The 22,780-nt window shown below is 50.0% G+C and overlaps 1 protein-coding gene across 4 annotated transcripts; it reads right to left on the reverse strand.

Moving 5' to 3' along the window:
• Positions 1-15,591: 15,591 nt before the first annotated feature.
• LOC122368401 (dnaJ homolog subfamily C member 21-like) lies at positions 15,592-22,160 on the reverse strand. Of its 4 annotated transcripts, none has more exons than XM_043342333.1 (11): positions 22,000-22,160; positions 19,948-20,051; positions 19,605-19,733; positions 19,113-19,221; positions 18,832-18,937; positions 18,329-18,496; positions 17,811-18,005; positions 17,507-17,640; positions 17,219-17,355; positions 16,619-16,947; positions 15,592-16,081 (listed from the first exon to the last, which is right to left on the reverse strand). In XM_043342333.1, the coding sequence occupies exons 2-11, from the start codon at positions 20,045-20,047 to the stop codon at positions 15,887-15,889; spliced, it is 1,602 nt and encodes a 533-aa protein (XP_043198268.1). In that variant the 5' UTR covers positions 20,048-20,051; positions 22,000-22,160; the 3' UTR covers positions 15,592-15,886. The 4 variants fall into 4 exon arrangements, with proteins under 4 accessions (XP_043198268.1, XP_043198248.1, XP_043198261.1 ...); XM_043342313.1 differs by having other exon boundaries at positions 22,135-22,155; XM_043342326.1 differs by lacking the exon at positions 22,000-22,160 and adding an exon at positions 21,522-21,663.
• Between the last annotated feature and the right edge of the window lie 620 nt (positions 22,161-22,780).

Here is a 22,780-nt window from a genome sequence, read left to right on the forward strand (position 1 = left end):
TGATGTCGTCTGTGTCATTCGAGGTCATTTTGAGTCGAATTTAGCTTTGGTCAGGTCACTTTCAGGTCAAAAAAGGTCAAATTTTGAAGTTAAAATTTTTCAACAAAAAAGGTGTCTATTGGATGCAGTTTGAGCTCAGAAACACGATGGTGCCATTTATATTGGTGTACGATGTCAAATACGTACTGAAAAATTGATTTGAAAAATTAATAATTGTGAATTTTTTGCAATAATGCGTATAACTTGGCCATTTTTGAAGATATTGAGCTACAACTTGCTAGAGTTAGTCATAATCATGCGTTCTGTCACATATAGGTATTCCGTTTTTTTTCGAAAAGTCAAAAACTTTTTGAAAAAAAAATATAAAAATATAAATTTTGAATATTATTGTATAAAATTTTCGAAATTTTCAAAATTTTGAAAATCCGAGATAGTAGTTTGATAGCGCGGTCAATTCTGAGTCCTTTCATGCAAAGAAATTGGATCTAGCTTAAAAACTGAGCTCTTGGGAGCGGTTGCCGTGGTTCAATGTTTTGCGTCGAAATCGGACGAACATGACGTCACTCTGACGTCATTTCCGGCCGACCTATGGTAGCTACGAAGTTCAAATTTTGACACAAGGTGTCAAATTGATGCAGCCGAAGGTACTGAAAGTTTGGCGTCGATCCGTCAAGCGGTTTGGAAGTTATTGCAGAAAAACGGGAGGGGGGCTATAAATAGCCCCCCCCCCAGTGGGGCGCGGGTTAAGCGTGGCAATGGGACAGCCGATAGAACTTATGTCACTCGTGCATCGAGGTGCGGAGCTATATTTTGTATAACATATTAGTATTAAGGCCTTGATTGAGCAGATTGGTGTCTATTGTTTCGCACGGCAATCGTCCAGAGACGTGGGAACTGGGGGTTATGAGTAGTGCCGCAGCCAACGCCCCAATTTAAAGCGATTATTACTGTTGCTCTAATATGTGGTCGCAGCCCCCAATAGCAAACTGTTCCAACTAGGAGCCAAAAAGTCGGCCACGCAGGGGGGTTCGAACCGGGCTTCTCCCACCGGCCAATTCACGACACGAGCGTTCATCCACTGAGCTACCGGGAATGGTCCTCGTCTGCACAAAACAAAATGAGATTCACCCGCTGACCGCCAATGACAGTATTGTGACATTTGATCGCGTTTGACCTCGGCGGATGGTCGCTGGTTTCGGCAGCTCAGTGGATTGTAGGGATCATCTATGCAATTTGTCATCTATGCGATTTGTCATTTATATTGTCACCACTTTATTAATCAATCTGTTACCTGTTGTCAATTGCGCGTCAAGTTTGTTTGTTATTTGTAAACCGGCCTGCCGCTTTTTTTTTTTTTTTTTTTTTTTTTTTTTTGGTCCTCCCGGCAAGCCAAGTGGCTATAGCCGGGGGAGGGGGAAAGTTACTAGCTGGCAATTGGCCAGGTCTTCCGTTTACGTTACGTTAATGCCGGCTATTTAATTCCGGCCCAAGAACTAAGACAAAGGCAAAAGACTACGTTAAACCGGCTCATGTGGCGTCCGGTGGGTTACAAAGCAAAGGGAAGGCCGAAAGGTGCCTGATAGGCGAGACCAATAAATTTGGTTACTTACATAGAACTTGCTGCTGAGACTTGCTGCTGATTTGTGTGCTGTTGTTTGGTGAGTGTTGTTGTGGGGTGAATTTTACCAGGAAAAGTCCTAACTAGAAAAAACCTGGTGCCTATCCAAGAGGGCAAAAACCTGTGCGTTCAGCCAAAGTACACAGTAAAAAGCCCTTTCTTTTGATTACGTTACGTTATATCACTAGGAGTGGCATTGTATGTGGATTTGCACGCAAGAGGTGTGCTCGGACTGACCAAATAAAAACCGGTCAGTCCGGCGACTCCTCTGCGGGTTATGGCAGCCGGTGTTAACCGGGTGCCGCCAGCCATGTCCCGCCCGTCTTAGGGGTTCAACTTTGGCGGCTTACATATATATATATACATTTGGAAAAGGCGACCCGTGTGTAGACAAAGGAGAACGAAAGCGAATGGAAGCGAATGGAAGCAAAACGAAGCGGATGGAGACAACGATGGAAGATCATGAGAACATCTAAATACTGTGTGCAGGGTTGCGATCATATGCTATTAATGAGATTCGAATCACTGAGGAAGGTAAAGAGAAGTTCAATTAGATCTGGATGATCATCACCCAGGAGAGTTGGGAGGTCCAGGCTGAGGTTGTGTGTGTCTGTGTAGTGAATGATGGGTTGACGGTATTGGTCGTAGTGTGGGCAGTTGAGAAGGAGGTGGGCAATGTTAAGTCGTGTTAGTGATGTGCAATGTGGGCATGTGGGTGGGGGTTCGTGCTGGTAGATGTATCGGTGAGTGGCACTGGTGTGTCCAATTCTCAGCCTGGCCAATACTGTTTCTCTAAGACGATTACTTTGATTGGAAGAAGCAAATGATTTGATTTTTGGGTGAATCGGGTGTAGATGTTGATTTGGGAAACTATTCCAGTCGAATTGGCGAAGGTCGAGAAGAGCATTTTGGATATGATTAACAATATCTTTGTGCGGACAACGAAGTGTGTTTCTTTCCGGTTTGTCTAGGCTATTTTTCGCTAGGAGATCCGCCCTTGTGTTACCGGGAATCCCCGCGTGGCCTGGTATCCACAACAGGCGGAATTCAAATCCTTTTTTCTGAATTGTAATTATATGTTTCTTGATAATGTATATTATGTGATTGTCTTCTTTTTTCCTGCTTGAGATGGCACTGACTGCCGAAGCTGAGTCAGTGCAAATTACGCTTTTTTGGATATGTTGCTTGTTGATATAGATAATAGCTAGCAGAATCGCTGATAGTTCAGCTGAAAAGACCGTAAAAAGATTATGCAGGCGAATGGAGTTTTCGTAGACTTTTGATGTGACACCAGCGCCTGTTTTGCCATTTGATAGTGATCCGTCAGTATAAAAGAAAGTATGATCGTTGTATTGATTTACATATTGTATGAAGAGTTGAGAGATTTCTTGTGAGGAGATATGCTTCTTATTTTCTGAGAAAAGACGATCTACGTTCTGGATGGGTGCCAGCCAGAATGAGGTTAGAGGGGGGATAGGCAAAATGGACGGGAAAGAAATGTTGAAATGATTAAGAGCCTTCTCTACGCGATAACTGATCACTGGGAATCTCCTTTCAGGATCGCTTGGAGGAGACGAAGAATATCGATTTGTAAGTATTTGATTAGAGGGATTCGAGGGGTTCGCGCAGCAACGAAGATAAAAGCGGAGAAGAAGATATTTGCGTCGTCGATCAAGTGTAGGAATGTTGACATCAATGTGAAGATTGTCAATATTGGAAGTTTTCATTGCACCGGTGATGATACGAAGAGCGGTGTTCTGAATCACTTGGAGAGAATCAATTTTTTTAGTAGCTATATCATCGTATAAGAAACCGTTGTAATCCAGGATAGGACGAATTAGGGAGGTGTATAGACGGAGGAGGGTTCTCCGATCGGCTCCCCACTCCCTTCCGGCTATACATCTCATAATCGAAAGTCGTCTGGCGCATCGTTGTTGAATGTCTTCGAAGTGTTTACTAAAATTAAGCAAGGAATCAAGTGTTATGCCTAGATATTTGAAGTGTGAAACGAATTGAAGATTATAATTGTTGATTCTAAGGTTACGATGATTGGTTTTGGGGAGTCGTCTTGAAAAAATGACCGACTTTGATTTGTCTGATGAGAGGACGAGTCCCCATTGATTACACCATGTTTCTATGTTTTCAAGAACGTGTTGCATGATTGTTAGGCCTTGATCAAGATCACGATGAGAAACCCAAAAGGCTACGTCATCGGCGTAAAGAGAGTGTTGTATATTGCTAGGTGTGTTGTTGAAAAGGTCATTGATCATGATCAAAAAGAGAGTAGGAGAAATTACACTGCCCTGTGGGAGGCCATGATCTAGCGTAAAGAGTGGAGAGTAGGTGTGGCCACAACGGACTTTGAATGTTCGATTAGCAAGGAAGTTCTGTATAAAGCTCGCCATATGGCCGCGAATACCAGTTCGATGAAGTTTAATCAGAAGAGCGGATTTATTGACTTTGTCGAAGGCGTTTTTAAAATCAAGGAAGACTGCGATCGTGTATTCCCTTCTTTGAAATCCTCTTTGAATTGTGTCAATTATGTGAGTAACGCAATCAGCAGTTGACCGACCAGGTCGGAATCCGTTTTGGTAAGTGGAAAGAAGATTGTTTGATTCGAGATACGCCCTAATTCGTCCGTTAACCATTCTTTCTGTTAGTTTAGAGGCACAACTGGTGAGAGATATAGGTCGATAGTTAGAAGGGTTTGAGGGAAGTTTAGAAGGTTTGAGGATAGGGATAATGGTGCTTTCGCTCCAGGAAGCAGGATACGAATTGTTTTCCCAAAGGTGATTTAGAGTTTCCAGGAGGGTTTGCTGTCCAGATTCAGGGAGATTTTTGAGAAAAGCGTAGGCGACCTGATCTGGACCAACAGATGTGTTGCCACATCTGTTGAGTGCTGATTGTAGTTCATGTGCTGTGAATGGTGCATTGTATATTTCGGTGTTGTTGGAGTGAAATGAAAGGGAAGCAAGCTGGGAATCGAGTGTTGTGGTTAGTTGTGGAGTATACTGTTGTGCTGATGAAATGTTAGCATAATGTATGGCGAATTGTGTGGCTACTTCTAGTGATGTGAGATAGTGGGTGTTGTTTATGTGTAGGTGTGGAATTTTATATTTTCGGGGTTGTTTGTTGGAGAAACATTTTATGAGAGACCATATTTGCGATAGGGGGGTAAAACGATTAAAGTTGTTCGAGAAAAGTTGCCAGCTCGATTGTTTTGCACTAAGAATAATTTTGCGGGAATGAGAACGAGCCTTACGCGCTTCCTCCTCATGAGCTGAGCATAGGCAGCGCCTAAAGGCGCGTAGTGCCCGCCTCCGGAGGGCGACCGCTCTCTGGCATTCACTGTTCCACCATGGAGCATTATTATAGGGGCGGGGAGGGCCTGAAAGTGGGACTGATTTACGGGCGGCGTTAAGTATTATATCTAGAAAAGTGTTAATATCTCTAGGGGGAGTTTGGATGTTTACGTTAATATGGTTTTGATATTCAGCCCAATCGGCTTTGCGAAAGTTCCATCTGGGAAGAAAATTGAAGTTGGATTGTCCTGAAGGGACGTCAAGGGAATAATGAAGTGGGTAGTGATCGCTAAAAAGTGGGTCGTCCGCAGTATACTGTGTGAAGAGCAGTGCGGTGTTAGTGTCAGTGATGGCGAAGTCAATGACGGTGTGTGACGCGACGCCATTGTTGATGCGTGTACACGTGGGGACGCGATTTGTCAGTGGTATCAAATCAAGTGAGTCAATTACGTTAAACAGTTGTGTTCCGCGCGTGTCATTAAATGCACAACCCCACGACTGGTGGTAGGCGTTGAAGTCTCCCATCACAATGAATGGAGGGGAGATTTGGGAAAGCAATTCTGACATTTGAGAAGGATTGAAAGGAAAGGAACGGGAAAGGTAAATAGAGAGGATAGTCAGGTCACGTTGTGCAATTTTGACTTTGACTCCGACAACGTTAAGCGCTGTGCGGAGTGAGATTTGGTGATGCAAAAGATTATTGGAAATATAAAGCGCCGAGCCGCCTTGGCGTGGGTGAACGTTTACGTTATTAGTATATAGAGAGTAGTCCCTGATATTGTATTTATAGTTTATAGAGTCTGAATCCAAAAATCTGGTTTCCTGGATTGCGGCTACCAACGGTTTGTTATGCAAGATATAGTTTTTGAATTCAGCCCAGTGGTGTATTAGCGAGCAAGTGTTCCATTGAAGGAAGAATTCGGGACGGTTGTGATTCATGTTTAAAGATTAAGGCTGCGCACCGCCGAGCGAGTCAGACGGCGGTCTGTCGAAGAGGATCGCGACTGGGAGCGATTGTGAGACGCAGGACTCGTTTTCCACCATTCCGGCGCAGACTCTGGCCACTCGTCGTCAGTGTCGCTTGTACCAGAAGCCGCTGACGGGTGCGGCGCGCCTGACTTGGGCCTGGGGAGCGGCGGTGCCACCGGGTGCCTTATGTTAGGGCTGGCCGGGCTTGAGGTCGCGGTCGAGAGGTCTGACTCGCTGTAGTGCTCAGTCTCTGGGGTGGAGGGAACAATCGTCCGGTCAAGCACCGGGGAGGCTTCCGTTGATGCCTCGGAAAGGGAATAGTTTCCCTCGCGATCCGGGGACTCACCCGCTTTAGCAACCTGGGGCGCCGGGGTCGGTGGGTGTTCCGTGTGCGCGCTGGGGTCGGCCGCGGGGGACAAGGGCGTCTCGCTGGCTGTGGGCGCGCTGAGGGCCGACGCGGGCGTCTCGCTGTCGCTCGGGACCGCCGCAGGAGACGCAGGCGAGTCAGTGGTCTGTGGCGCGCTGAGGGCCGCCGCGGGGGGCGCTGGCGTCTCGCTGACCCAGCTCGGAAGGGCGAGCTCCATGGCCGGGCGCGTTCCGGTTCCGTCGTCTCGTTCGGGTGTGCGTGGATCGCGCTTCGCTGTCGAGCGGGACTCTGCTGCCCTGGGAAGGGCTTCAGAGGGGAGTGGCCACTCGGCGGGGTTCAACGGCCATTGAACGGGAGGGGCTTGGCGACTCGCGGCGCGGTGGGCATCACGACGCTCTTTTTGAACGGCCCGGTGCCAGTCCCTAGCATCGACACGTACTGGACAGTTCGAGTCCCACGCCGGATGGGCCTGACGGCAGGAGGGGCAGGAGGGGGTCTCTGCCTGACAGTCGCCCGCCACATGGTTCGACCGGCCACAGCGGCCACACTTGGGGGAGCGGCGACGACATGAGCGCGCGGTGTGGGAGCCGACCTCCCAGCAATGGCTGCAAAGGGTCGGCGCCGGGATCCACGGGTTGACTGGGACCCTCAGGTAGCCGCAGGAGATGTGGTAAGGGAGAGCATCCCCATAGAACCCCAGTTTAACGGTAGGGTTGGGGCCCCACTCCGCCTCGTTCCGGGAGCGCAGGCGTTCAACGCGGCAGACCCCCTGGGACTCAAGCTCCTGGAGGAGTTCCTCGTTAGTGAGCGACGTCAGAGCGTCACTTCGAACACAGCCCATGGTGATGCGCATGCGGCTGGCGAGAGTTACTGTGACCGGGAGGCCACCCAGAGTTTTAGTGCGGAGAATGTTGATGGACTGGGTTTTGTCGGTAGTTTCGACGAGGAGTGCGCCTGTGTTATTGGTTTTGGCTGAGATGAGAGGGCCGCAGAGAGTGTCGAGTGCCCGTTTCAGAGCAAATGGATTGGACTTCGTGAAATCGCCGTGGTCTTTTTTGATCAGGAGAAAGCAGGGGCCGTCGGGCGGATCTTTGGGGGTGGGGAGCACAGCAGGTGGCTCCCGCTCACCGGGGTCGGTGGTCGGAGCCATGACGTGGAAGGAAAACGAAACTTGGTGGAGATGTGTGAAAGTAACTAACAATTAAGAACCAGTAGCGGGCAGAACCGCAGATAGCAAAATTAGTCCGATCCGGATAAAAAAATTGGGCTAAGAGGGTCGGCGCTGCCGGAGACCTCGGATGCCCCCAAACAGCAACGAAAGATCAGAGAAAGATGTGGGGGGTGTGTGGGACAGGATGTCCCTAGAAGAGAGAGGGAATGAAAGAAAACGAAAACGATCCTAAATTACCTGCCTACTACGAGCACTTCTATGCGGGGCTTTAGCGCCGCCGGTGTGTCGCCCGTCTTAATAAAGACGGGCGCACACAGCCGGGGATCTAAAAGCTGAAAGCAGCCGCAGAAATGCCGTAGCCTATCACCTAATTGCCGCAGTGGCACGCCTTGACGGCCTGCCGCTGGCCTAAACCTTGCTAGTAACCGCTGTGCCATACGCTATAGAACGTGTCGTGCAAAGGTCACGGCGGCACCCCTGAGGCGGCCGCTGCCCGTACGTTTACGAACCCATTGTCGTGACGTCATGACTGTGAACAAAGGTCGCGGTAGGGGCTCTCCCGGCAGCCGGACGGTGACTCATACGTTAAGCTTGTTTCTCGCCGCGCCTGCGGGCATATTGGTAGTACTAGGGACGGCCAGCATATGACCGCGGCTTTCGGCGACATTGTCAATTCGTTTTTCGACTCTGCTGTTCGCTGCAAGACCAATACACATAGAAAACGGCTCGGGCATTTGGAGAAGAGCGGCTACTCTGAGGCGAGGGAAGAACACGGAGATTCACTCGAACGACCTTACTAGGTCGCATCGGCCACAGCCAACTAAGGCCCTGTCGGCCGTCGTACGGCTCACGGATAGATTGACACAGACCGTTCGTTCTACACAGCAGCCTACGACACTGGTGATCCCGACGTGATCCGAGCTACTCGCGCACCACGCCATGGAGTCGAACGACGCCACCCGGCAGCACACCGCTCCTCCCGCAACCAACTTCGGCTCGCCTACACATCAACTGGATGCAGCAGACCGGTCTTCAGCCCAGCTTGCTACCATCGCGGCTCTCATCGTGAGAATCCAAAACCTCGAGGCCAGCAACCGACGCCTGCAAGACGCTCTGCGACGGGATCGTGGCCGGAGCCATTCCCGCCGACGCCCAGCGCCTCGCTCATCACGGCTGCCGACACCAGCGTGCTCTCCGACGCCGACGCACAAAGATGACGCCGTCTGCTGGTACCACCAGCGATTCGGCACCAGGGCACGCCGTTGCAAAGTGCCGTGCAGCTTCTTCCGCCGCGACCGGACTCATCAACGCGACCGTCAGACGCCTCTCCCGTCACGCCCTCCGACGCCGACGTACCCAGACAGCTCTGTCTGCTGGTACCACCAGCGTTTCGGCACCAAGGCCCGCCGCTGCGAACCTCCGTGCAGCCGGGCGAAAGCATCTGCCACAACACTTCTCTTCGTGCGGAACGCGAAGACTGCCAAGCAGCACCAGATCGACGCTGACGCCCCGCTCAGCACACCTCGCCGCAATCCACCGAGTGGACTTGCCCAACCGACGCCAGCTCCACCCAACAAACAGCCGGTAGCCGCCAGCGAACCAACCAACCGGAAGCACAGGCCTGCTTTCTACTCAGCCCACTTCGTTCGCTACCGGACCTCTTCGCCAGCGCCCGGACTGATGCCAACCAGCAACATCGACCGGAGTAAGGCCGCCTTCCTGGAGACGCCAGACGAATCCGGTCATCGACAGTCTGACCTGCCGACTGTGCAGCCGCACGGTACTCAGTCCAGCGGCCCGCCGGCCGCGCCACCGCTCCGCAATGAGCCCAGCGGCCCGGAGCTTCTGATCTACGGTGACGCACCAACTCGCCCTGCAGCCGTCGCTCGGGCTGACGCTGCACCACTGCAGCCTCAGCCGATACTACGGACGACCCGCTCCGGCCGCGTCATACGACCTCCGGTAAGATATCGCCATGTCACCTTTGTCCGCGACATGTCTGGCGAGGGGGTACTGTAGGGATCATCTATGCGATTTGTCATCTATGCGATTTGTCATTTCATGTTGTCATTTTCATTTATATTGTCACCACTTTATTAATCAATCTGTTACCTGTTGTCAATTGCGCGTCAAGTTTGTTTGTTATTTGTAAACCCAAGATTACTTTACTTATATGTAAACCGGCCTGCCGCTTTTTTTTTAATTTAGTCTTCCCGGCATGCCTAAGGCAACCGCCAGGGAAGGGGAAATTACTAAGGCTGGCAATGAGCCAGATCTTTCGTTTTACTTTACTTTACTGTCAGCTATTTAATTCTGACCCAAGCAAGAGAGAGAAGCAAACTTTACTTTAATTCGGCTCATGTGGCGTCCGATTAACAAGGCAAGGGTGTCCAGAAAGGGGTAGAATATTCATACTTGCTGCTGTAAATCTTGCTGCTGATGGTGTGAGGTGTTGCAATGTGTGATGTTTGTTGTGGGATGTATTTACCAGGAAAAGTCCTAACTAGAAAAAACCTGGTGCCTAAGTCAAGGGGCAAAAACTGTCGAGTACAGTAAAAATCCCCGCAATAGTTACGTTACGTTATCTCTAATGTGGACAGTGAAAGTGTAATTGCGCAGGCTGTTCGCAGGGATCGGCCAAAATAAAAACCGGCCTACCGAGTGAGACAGCCAGCGGGTTATGGCAGCCGGTGTGACCCGGGTGCCCCAGCCATGTCCCGCCCGTCTCAGGGGTACAACTTTGACTGGAATTTGGTGGCTCTGGAGGAGTAGCCGTGAGGCATAGCTCGACTCCTAGGCAGCGATGTTGGTAGGGCTAGTGGTTACCCGTTGGAGGAATTCTCTGAAGGAAGATACGGCGTCCGTGGTGAGGGGGTCCGTCAAAATAGAAGCCAGCCACGGCTGCCCTGTACGCTTTGGATTCTGGGCGAAGGTCAAGGTCGTATAGTCGGATTTCATGGTCAAACCAGTAGAGGGTGGAGGGAGGGTAGGGAAGTCGCCTGCCGCTGGCGTACTCAAACTTCAGCGACCCGATTTCAGGTGGAGGGATCTCACCCCTGGGACGTCTCTTCGGGATCAGGTCTGGATCGGGATCGTCGGTGTCGTTTCGGGGGCTGTCAGGCTGGAAGCTCGCCGTGTAGCCTCGGGTGAACGGCCTGCTTCGAGAGCAGCCGAAGTCGTCGGGGTCCGTGGTTGGTGTCGGTGAGTCGGGGGTGTCAGTCTGGACTTTGGCGGAGACCAGTCGGGCGGGTCGAGTTTGAGACGTCGAGTCGAAGGTGGTCAGTTTGGTCGTTTGGGTGCTGGCGTCGGTCGTCTGAGAGCTGGCTGTCTCGGTCTGGGTCTGAATAGGGACTGCGGTCGCCTTAGGGGCCATGACCTCACCATCTGTCTGGACAGAGGCGTCTGTGTGAGCCAGAGGGGGCTGCGTCGTTCGGTGCTGGCTCTCGAGTGGTGGCCAGGCTGTGGAGTTGAGCGGCGGGGGTTGGAATGGCGTTCGCTCTCGAGTGTCTCGTTTGGTGGCTTTCCAGACGGGGCAGCTGTTTCGGTCCCATGCTGGGTGTGGACCAGAGCAGAGAGGGCACTTTGGGACCGAGGTACAGTCACCTGTGGGGTGGCTGTCCCTGGCAGAGCACTGCCCGCAGACAGTCTCTTTCCGTCGGCAAGAGCGCATGGAATGACCTAGCTTCCAACACCTACGGCATTGCCTTGGCAGCTGGATCCAGGGTCGAACAGGGACGGAGAGGTACCCGCAGAGGAGCTTTCTTGGGAGGTCGAGTCCTTTGAAGCGAAGTCGAATCAGGGGGTTTGGAGTTCGATCTTTAGATTTCAGTCTCTGCACCTCGATAACACCCTGCGGGGCTAGTTCGGCGAGAAGCTCTTCGTCAGAGAGGTCGCTGAGGTCCGGACAGTGAATGAGACCCTGTGATGACATCAGGTTGGTAGCGAGAATAGCCGAAACAGGTTTTCCGAGCATGGTTTGGCAGGAGAGAAGGGCAGAACTTTGGTCTTTGTTGAAGGTCGAGATGAGAATTTTGCCAGATCCGAGTTGTTTCGTTTTTTCAACTTCCGAGTCACAGATCGAGCGGATTTCCCTGATGATGGCGAACGGGTTCCCTCGCAGTGGAGTTCCATCAGGCCGGCTCATCAGGATGAGAGCGCGGCCTTCTGGTGGGTCAAGGTCGGGTGGGAGACGCGCCCCTGGAGGCGGTCCGGTCGAGTCCATGGCCATGATCGGGGTCTGTTACAGGCAAAGATAAATAGTCCGGTTCGTTATCACCGCTAGGTTTCCCCCGGACTGAGCAAAGTTAACCTAGATGACCTACCTACAGTCACATAAAGCAAAAAGAGCTGAAGGCTTACTCAAAGTTAGCGACCAAGGTCGTCCATGGACGACCCTGGAGCTCAGTGAGGACACCGTGCGCTAACTGACGTGAAGCGTCGAACTGGTGCGTGAATATCGAAGAATCCAAGGTTTGCGCAGGGGAGGCTGTGGGCCTGCCGCTGGCCTCAACCTTGCTAGTAACCGCTGTGCCATACGCTATAGAACGTGTCGTGCAAAGGTCACGGCGGCACCCCTGAGGCGGCCGCTGCTCGTACGTTTACGAACCCATTGTCGTGACGTCATGACTGAACAAAGGTCGCGGTAGGGGCTCTCCCGGCAGCCGGACGGTGACTCATACGTTAAGCTTGTTTCTCGCCGCGCCTGCGGGCATATTGGTAGTACTAGGGACGGCCAGCATATCAATATGACCGCGGCTTTCGGCGACATTGTCAATTCGTTTTTCGACTCTGCTGTTCGCTGCAAGACCAATACACATAGAAAACGGCTCGGGCATTTGGAGAAGAGCGGCTACTCTGAGGCGAGGGAAGAACACGGAGATTCACTCGAACGACCTTACTAGGTCGCATCGGCCACAGCCAACTAAGACCCTGTCGGCCGTCGTACGGCTCACGGATAGATTGACACAGACCGTTCGTTCTACACAGCAGCCTACGACAGGATACACGCTAGCGTCGTAGGGTGACGGGTTGGAGAAACCCGGTTCGAACCGTCCCAGGTGCGCGACTTATTTGTTCCTAGTTGGAACGGTTTGCTTTTGGTGGCTGCGACCACACATTAGAGGAAAAGTAAGAGTTGCTTAAAGTTGGAACGCCGCGCTATCCAAAAACCCCAGTTCCCACGTCTCTCGACGATTGCTGTGCGAAATAATAGACACCAATGAGCTCAATCAAGGCCTTTATACTTATCTGTTGAAAACAATGTAGCTCCGCAACTCGATGCACGTGTGATATAAATTCTATCGGCTGTCCCCATGCCACGTTTAAGTGTGTCGTAATGTGCATGGCAAGTATGATGATAGGCGCTGTCTTGGGGATAGGACATTTCACATTTTAACAACTGCTTTAGCACAATTGTTAGGTAGAATAATTGGCGCCTTGAGACGCGAAAGTTAACTACACTCGCTCAGCCGCGCGATGGTCCGTGCTCCCACCCCACCTCACTCCCCAGCCCTCGCCAGCCGCCGCGCCGCGCCGACCCGAGCCATGCCTCCGGGCTCGGCCCTCACCGCTGCGCTGACGTCACAGGCGGCCCACATCGCCTTCCAGCCACCGACCCAGACCGGTGGCATACGGTGTGGGTAGGCTGTGCCGCTTGACAAGTAAGTGAAGCGGCACAGTCTACCGGTACCAGGCGGCTGCTGCCAATGCTGAGCCATAGGAACCCGGTGGATAAAGAGTTGTAGAAAATCAATCTGCCCCCGAGTGTACCCAGGACAGAAATTATCCAATATCCAGAGTCCCGTAAGGATATCCAGCTGAACGCAAGATTACTTTACTAATAGCTGAACGCACTCTGCTGGGTGGAAGAGAAAAATCCCCCTATAGGAAGCATGGGTACCTACCTACTAAGAGATAATATCTACAGAATACCCCTCCACCTCAGCGGGACAGGGAAGGTCGAGCGTCCTACACAGTACCCACTTGAACCCATCACCTCGATAAACAGGCTGAGCCTGTCCCACTCAGGCCGTGACAATAGGCACTTATGCAGCACTCGACTAAGCCGATAGCTTCGTTATCGCCTGGAGATGCGACGTCCGAATTAAACTCTGACTCAGACATCCTGCACAACAGAGAAACGTCAAACGACTAGCACCAAACGCACTTTGGCTCCGGTTATCCCAACAAGGTCGCTGACGTCTCGTGACCCCGACGGTAACGAATCACTTCACAACATTGACAACTGCAAGTAGCGAGTTTTTCAGCGCTGATACAAGTGGTCATCCCACGCCCCCGAGAGCTAAACTGCTGCAGACTGCAATTCACCTAGCTCAACTACAAATTCAACACATGTAAACCAGATCAGATGCTTTGTGTCCAACACATGCTACTCTTGAATGGCATCGCACCATTCCAGTTCTGTAATGGTCTTGTCCTTTCTGAGATGACATCGACCGATTCCAGCCTTCAATGACAGCACCATCCAGGTTGTCGTTGGATCCACTCGAAGTCGAACCAGCACAGTTGACCGTTTGAAGCGCATAGATTCAGTCGCCGAGGTCGCGGCGATCTGGTCGCTCCGCACCCCCTCCAGGTTGGGTTTGAAATCCTTCCTTCGAGACCAACCAACGAGCAGTTGGGATATTCCATGTTGACACCAACCGAGCTAGATCTGTCATACTGATACTGACCAATCCAAGTGTTCCACATTGATGCCGACCAGCCCATACCGTGTATCCCCTGTTGACGCCGGAGTGAGTTTTCCATGTTGTCGCGCCGGCCGGCCGGCCCAGTCACCATGTCGCCAGAGGCGCGGCGATTAGTCCGAGGAGACGGCGCCAGGCAGCCCAACGTCAACATACACCGGCGCCGGGCGAACGGACCCCGGGGACCCATCCCGTATCGCACCAGAAAGAAAACAGACCACGCCACGGAACAAACTGTGACCAGCATAATCTAAATTGATGTGTCCTCTCCGGTCGAGATGGACAAGTATCGCAGATCCATCTTGCACGGTTTCATATTGCAGCGACTTTCAGCTTCGTGAGATGAAGTTCCACGAAAGGAAGTGCAGGAAGACCCGTTTGCGATAGTCAGTGCGATTGCAAGACCACGAGAGCAGTGCGCAGTAAACAAAACCGATGTCATTCGGCTTGATCGTATGAAACATTCATCCCATTTCCAGAATAGGTTCGCCTATACGTCAGTCTGTTTTGGAGATAGTTCCACGCCACTGCGGCTCTGTGATACCGTGCAGATCAACAAACATAAACTGAACGTCAGAGAAAGTGGGTACTGTTTCTGGTAAAGATGAGATATCAGTGTGCGCAATATCAAGTATCACTTATGCACTGCATCCATTAAAAACTCCCTTCACAGTGGAAAGACTATGATGTGACAATGACAAGAACGAACGTGACAAGCGGCAAAGGAAAGTGCAGCACTGCACAGGGAACACTAACACAATAAGTAAGCCGAACAATTATACATCGATCAACCTGATCCAGAATAAGCGCAACAACTGATTGTAACCACAAATAAGCTGCGGTTCACCACATGCGAGTCAACAGACCGACGGTCACGTGATGTATGACGTAGTCCATTTGTTTATAGATCCGGTCAATGTGTGCAGTGTTATTCCAGCCGCTATCACGTATATTTAGTTTGTGACTTTCAGAGCGCTAGTTTCTCAGAATGGGTTCTGCGTATATTGGAGCTACTGATTAGAACCGAGTTCCGGTCAACAGATCCAGTGGCACCGATGTTAGAATCCAGATGATTTCCATTCAATACCTAATGCCACAGTGATCCTGCAAACCTCACATAAAGCTTTGTGACCGCGGCTTTGCCAAATCAGGAGAGGAACACCAGGCGGAAAACGAATCACCAAAGAACTGAAATGAGAACTAATATTCATTAATTTTGGTTACAGGAAATCTGGCAGAATTCACAGAAGAAATAAATACACCTAACCTAAGATTGGCAACCAATCGGCTTCAAATGACCCCCCAGCATTGGCCTGTGATGAAGTCCCGGCATTGGTCCATGCATTGGTGAAGTAATCTTGGTCCCGGCTGGTGGCTACCCATTTAATTGGTTACACAATACTGAAAACCGTTTTATCAATCATCGTTATAGGAAAGGACAGCATGAAACCCAGACATTAGCAGTCTCAAAATGTATTGTCTGACACCTTTAGCCTAAAACAGACCATTCAACAAATAATGGTAGGCCTTTATGAGATATATCACTGCGAACTATGCCGCATAGGCTGTGCCTCGATATGACACGAAAACCACCTCATTACGTTGCACTCTGGCTCAAAATTGTCCTATAAAGGGCGTGGGAGGGCGACTAGATGGGAGGAAATGTTATGCTATCGCCTCCCATCCCTGCCGACTCAATAAATACCCTCCGTCCCGCCCCAACAGTCAGACACTAGCAGCCGACCGCGGCGGTCACCGTTTTCTCCTGGCCTTCTTGTCGGCTGTGGCCGGAGGCGCGCCCTCTTTGCCAGACGCCTTCTTTATCACAGCGTGGCCGGTCTTCTTGAGGTGGTCGAACAGTTTGTTTTTGGAGGGGAAGGAGGACCGACATACCTCACAGGCCAGGATGGCGGCTGCTGAGTCGGGCGCCTCGGACGGTGGCGCCGCCTGCCGACAGAGAACAGTGCGTTAGGACTAGGAGCACGCTAAGAATACGGAGACCGGTGTGTCAGCGCGTGAAACAGATGCGTACAAGGCAGCAGTGTGTCATGTGGTGCGCAAAACACTCCTATCGATACACGAATTGTCACACGGCGCACATAAAAACGACTTGCTTTGACCTTTTCAAGCAAGTAGTAGCAAAATGCAAAATACAACCTGACAAAACGAAGAAAAGTCAAACAGATTTGGACCTGAGTAGTGACTGACTGTTTCTCTCTCTCTCTCTCTCTCTCTCTCTCTCTCTCTCTCTCTCTCTCTCTCTCTCTCTCTCTCTCTCTCTCTCTCTCTCTCTCTCTCTCTCTCTCTCTCTCTCTCTCTCTCTCTCTCTCTCTCTCTCTCTCTCTCTCTCTCTCTCTCTCTCTCTCTCTCTCTCTCTCTCTCTCTCTCTCTCTCTCTCTCTCTCTCTCTCTCTCTCTCTCTCTCTCTCTCTCTCTCTCTCTCTGGATCAGCCACTGACCCTACCACACCTAGGAAGGAACTGACCTGCTGCTGTTCCGCCCTGGCCTTTTTCCGCGCGTCCTTGGCTTTCTTTCCCTTGAGCCGGGGCGCGGCGGGCGGCGCCTGCGGCTGCTCCGACTGCTCCTGAAGCCGCAGTGCCGCCGCGGCCGCCGCCAGCTCCGCGTCATCGGCCGAGTCCGGTGCCTCGCCGTCCGAGCCCGAGTCCCCGGCCAGGTCGGCCGTCTCGGCGAACAGACCCCCACCCGCGCCCCGGGACATGTTCAGGCCGGGGTCGGCGACAGCCGCCGCCGCCCGCCGCTTCTGACGCTTCTTTTTCTTGGACTTGGCACTGCTGGGTTGCGCCGGACCCTCGTCTGAAACAGCACGGAAGATGCAAGTTGCTGTTAGGAGAGAGCAAACTGTCAGCGGTTTCAACTATACTCACTTGAGTGCAATGACGCATAGTGCAAATGCATGCAGTACATAGTCATAAAGCACGCAATACGTTGTTAAAATGCACGTACACGGAAACAGGTCGCAGAGTATCACCGGTAACACGTGACACCTGTGCCTCGTAACACCGCTACATCACAGAGCTGACAGTTATATCTCCGTCGCCCGCTCTAGTCGCCGGTCCCCACTCACCGGGAGATCGGTCGCCCTCCCCGCTGCTGACCGCCGCCCCGGTGTCGCCGTTCAGGGTCTCCTCCTCCTCCAGCAGTGTCTCCCGCAGGCGCGCCACGTTGTCGCGGTGCTTCTTCGAGCCCTCGTGGTTCTTGAACCTGGCGACAGTAGGACAGACAGTCAGAAGACAATTGGAAGAAAAACTATATTGAATCATTGTAGTTACACACAATAGAACTCATCCTACCAGACCAACGACAAATCGGAAAGCTCCAACACTTTCCCATACGTTCCTCAGCGCACACCCACGATTTGTCTGTTTTGAAGACTTTGTCGCAGGCGGGGCAGTAAAGGTGGTCGTCCTCGGCCTCCTGCTCGCTGTTCGAGTCCTCACTGTCCGACACCGCCTCACCAAACTCCCGCGCGATCGCCGCCTCCATTTGCTGAAACCAGACCGAGGCGGTACTCAGGCAGCGCCGCGGGCTGCGGCCGTTCGCAAAATCTAATCGCAAAATACCCAAAACACGAGAAACGAGTGGAAGATAACATCAAATCGATCAACGACGATCCACATTAGACGAACCTGCAGCTGGCTCTGGTCAGCTCTGCTCACCTGCAGCTGGCTCTGGTCGGCGCGGCTCCACTCGGCCTCCGTGTAGTCTGCCATCTCCCGCAGCCGCTGCTGCCGCTGCTGGTCCCGCTGCTCCTCAGCGCGCCGCGCGTTCTCGGCAGCACGCTCCTGCAGACGGCGCTGCTGGGCCGCCACGCGCCGGTCTCGCTTCCGCACGAACGCCACCAGCGCGCGCACCTGGATACCGGAAAAGGGGAGGCAGAGTCACTGGTAGTGTTACATTGGTAACCAAGTCACTAGTAACGCCGCAAGCGGCAACGGCATAGTCGTCATCAGCTCATTAAATGTTCGCGTCAGTAAATTCCGCACAGGATCAGTCCACTGCTAGACCGTTCTTCATGAGCATCCATGCATTCCATGATCCTTCATTGATGTGCAGGCGGAGATAATAATACACAGCCTTAGCCATAAGAAGCTAGAAAAAGTGCGTACAAAGTGAGACAGCACTCAGTGCAAAGTTCCGACCACACCTACGAATTGTCTCATTACAATACTCTCACCTCCTCATTGCGCTCCTTGCGCGCCTTGTCGCGAATCTTCTTGTTCTCCTTCTCCATCTGCCGCACAGTCCATCGGTTGGGGCCCTGTCGTATGTCGTACTTGTCCAGCCATGTGTACGTTTTACGGGTACAATACGACTGCCAGTGCGCGTAGAACGGCTGCACCACCTGTATGAACAGGATACAGGGTCAGTTTCAGGAACACAGGGCTAAAGGAACAGGGTAGTTCGCCGAGCGCCGGCACCGTCACCAGTCAGGACCAGCAGTGAGACAGCAAAACTGGTGTGGCTGGATTCCAATATGCAAAGAATGTCAATTTAACTTGAGAGAAATGGCATTCCTTTCATGAAGAGGACAAATAAATACCATTTAGGCCAAGAGTCGATGTTGTCCTCTGTATGGCAACATCCAACTTCCAAATCCAAACACTCAAAAGCAGACTTACATGATCAGGAAATACAAGTAGGTATAGGTACAAACCGGAGTCTCCGAGGCCAACTTACCTCTTCAAAAACACTCTGGCTGTTACCGAATTCGGGAATCTCGAAATCACTGTCTCCATCTTTGGCGAAATCCGAATCCTCAGCAGCCAACGTCTTGAAAATCTCTCTGAAAATAATAAGTGTTAGATTTGCGCACAATCGATAATTGATATTCTTTCAAACAAGAAAAAGTACCCTAAATTATTTGGTATCCTAGACCTAAGCCCATAGCCTTTATAGACGATAACTAATGCTTAGATTCCCTTTTATCTGCTTAGATTCCCTTTTATCTGTCTCTGTACCTGTAAACGGCATAGAAACCCTTGTCGTCGTCTCCGTAACCGCTGTAGCAAGACGCCGTGAAGTACTGGTACACGTTCAGACTGTTGTCCTTGTAGTCATTGTCAAACCCTGCAATAACACATCGGGACAACTCAACGGCAGAATGCAGTGAGAATTGCGCCAAACCGCCAACATAGATAAAGTCATTCCTAGTCCATACCCGACCCATGCTCACACAATACCCACTGCAGTGCTTAACCCCACCACTCTGCAGTATTACGTCAGTAATGCCACGTTACATCACATCACTGTCTTGCCACGTGCCATCAGACTTTAATGCAGTGAAGCACAAGACACTACCATTACCTAACTACTATCAGGTCGTACCACCATACAGCATCGATGGTGGTACACCATCGATGCTGGTGTATCGATCGATCTTACCACCGTAAAGCGTCAAACCCAACCACCGCAGAATACGGAGCCTCGCCGCCGCACGTCATCAGACTTACCGCCGCGCAGAATCTGCTCCCGGTGTCGGTCGTAAAAGGCCCGCTCCTGAGCGTCACTCAGCACCTCGTAGGCCTGCTGCACCAGCCGAAACTGGGCGGTCGCCTCCTCGATTTGGTCAGGGTTCTTGTCTGCAAATAGCAGCAGCAAGAGAACATTAGTGTGAATGCCCAGCAAAAGGTCATACCAAAGCACGTCGGTCCCCATTTGAAGTTAGCATGCTATTTCCTCTGTAGAAGGGATTCCTGTTTCTTGTTGCATTTAAAAAAGGATCAATTGTGTCTCAGCCAAATCAATTAGAATTGTCATTATTCATTATGTTAATATAGTGGAGGGCCAGCCTACCAGGATGCCATTTGAGGGCCAGCTTCCTGTATGCCTTCTTGAGTTCCTCATCAGTGGCAGTCCGTTCCACATCCAGCACTTCGTAGTGGCACTTCATCATGAATCTAAAAAAGTGGTAGGTGGGCATTGTTTAAACAGAATACATGCAAAAACAGCCAAATTGTGCCAATGTAAGGCAAATGCCAAGAATGATTGTCACATTTCCTAATTCCACTCCACAAAACCAGAAAATGTGCACTAAAATGGTATAGTTTTATCATTACTATTGCAATAATTCATAATGACATCATTGGGCGGGAGCATGCTATGCCAGGTCCAGGAGGGTTGAAATACTTTTGTGCATATCTCTTGTAATATAAGTAACACCTTGCCATCAGTTTACATGTCCTTTTATGATCCTGAGCACAAATTGATAAGTGGTAAATTGATGAGATATAGTAAACCAATGATAAAGTGATCTACTGTGAACTATCAAAAAAGCCAAGGTGATCAAACATATAGCGAATGCTTGGGGCAAAAAAGGCCAAAGGGATTATTATCGACATGAGGTAGGTAAGCTATATCAAAACAAAAGTTTCATATTACAGTTATTTTTAGGCCTCATATAGTCACCCACAAGCTTCACCTGACATGAAAAAATGATTTGATGCTAAAAATAAAAGTAAAACTACTTAGCTTACGCCTTACATTCTCACATATCACTATCAGTGGCTATATTTTAGTGACTCATACTTGTGGGCTATGGGCTAAACCTTAAAACATCAGCTGCCAACAAGTTTCATGCCAGTAAAACTGGTCTTAAATTTACCACCAGAGGCTAGTTTTACTGACAAAATATTGACTGTGTTTATTTTCAGTCTAGTCACCCATTAATTTTGAAAGCCAGAAAAAATAGCTGATAGAAAACATATGAATTCTGAGAACTTACTGATGTCAATATTCATTCAGTAGTTGCCTACTTTTTATGGTAAAAGTATACATTGAGTCTGAGTGACTGTTTAAGATAAAGTTTTCATATTCTTACATTATTTGACATCCTGAATCCAAAAATGATACTTATATATCTTGGAAATAAAAGGAAAACATAATCAAACCTGACCTAACCTTACCTATTTACCTACAAACCTACAACCTACAACCTAAAACCTACCAACCTAAAACCTAGAACCTACAAACCTACAACCTAACCTAACCTAAAACCTACAAACCTACAACCTAACCTAACCTAAATCCTAAATTTTTTGCTGTTACATATTTGTATCAACAGCGTCACAATTGTCCACTCGGACCTAATATATACTAATACCCTTTTTATGTGGTTATGCTTGATTGAAGCTATTCAAATATATAAATACAATGGCAGCAAGCAATTTTTGTTAGAAAACATGGCCATGTTTCATGGCCCAACACTGCATTGCACTGCACTGCTATATTGGTGCAGCGTTTGGTTTGAGACAAATTTGGCTTGACACTTCAATGTTGTGAGCACCAAAGTTTGTTGATGTTTCAATGAAATATGAATGAATACCCAAAACTGATACATTGCTGAGCGCAGCATGCTGCAGCATACCTACCTTTTAATACTTATTCCTGGTAAGTATTCCTGGTAGCACTAAACCTGTTAAGTACACTGGTACAGACACTGACAGACACATGTGTTGTCATCAGGAATTTACTTTCTCAAGACATTTCAAATGATAGGTATTGTTGTTCTTATATCGGGCTTCGGTAAAAACTGGATTGCGGCAGCTGGCTGGCCAGCTGGCGACGTACGATAGGTATTTAAATATAGATATAAGCGAGGTATTAGGTTGGACATAAATATCTTGAATGGCTTTAAATGAAAAATTGATAGGTAGATATTCATTCTTTTATATCTAAGCCTAAACATGTAAGAAGCACTGCTAGCGCCACCATACGGCGCCAGCTGGCAAATAATCCAGTTAATACTAGAGCCCCTTATATCGACTCTCGTCCTGCTATTGCACCACGTGAGACCCATCGTAACAGCCGAGCATAATGGTTTGCCTACGCCACCAGGCACCAACTCACCGGGCAAAAACTGAAATGCCTCTTGAGTTAGATTAGTTAGATTTCAAAAAAGCTTAAGGGTAAATTCATTATCTGATTCGCGAATAATTTGTATTATTGTGCAAATGAAAATAAAACAAGCCCATCGAGATTCACATGGCGCAGTTCGCCTCTTCACGCCATAAGCGCCGTCCTTTCAGGCAGCATATGGCAGCAATCTTCCGTTCTCTCGATGAAGGAAACTGCACACCCTGCACACTAAAGTTTCACTTCGCCGTTTCATTGCACAGCACAATCCCATTACGCTCATAAGTCATATAGGGCCTTGAAAACGCTCAACGCCGTATAATAAAGCTCAAATGGATAATGACCGGACAATAGACGCGTTTACATAGGGTTTGTTGCAAGCTTATATCTCCGTCCGTGATGTTGCAAAAGATGCCAATGGTGCTTAACAATTTACAAAATGATCCCCTCTAAATATTTAAAGACCACTGCAACAAAATTATCGCCAAATTAACGAGCTAGAGCCTCGTCAAATATGCTATGTAAACCGGGTTAATGAGGGCAATCAATATTGTAGCAGTCTTAAACCTCCCGTCACATGACGTCACATGAGACAGGTAGGGAAGAACTGTTTTCAGGGCCTTGACCTTTGGGAAGAACCAAGGGAACCATAGGTGACGCAAGTCTACTATAGGGGAGACAAGTGATCCAAGAATGTCGACAAAAAATGCGGGGTCAGTCTCCAGCGTGCCGCATGCAAGCGAGAGCCCTCTGTTCTTCCGTTTCAGTTGCATGC

The sequence above is a fragment of the Amphibalanus amphitrite genome, unplaced genomic scaffold, assembly GCF_019059575.1.
Source record: "Amphibalanus amphitrite isolate SeventyFive unplaced genomic scaffold, NRLGWU_Aamphi_draft 000032F_arrow, whole genome shotgun sequence".
In the NCBI taxonomy this organism is placed as follows: Eukaryota; Metazoa; Arthropoda; class Thecostraca; order Balanomorpha; family Balanidae; genus Amphibalanus; species Amphibalanus amphitrite.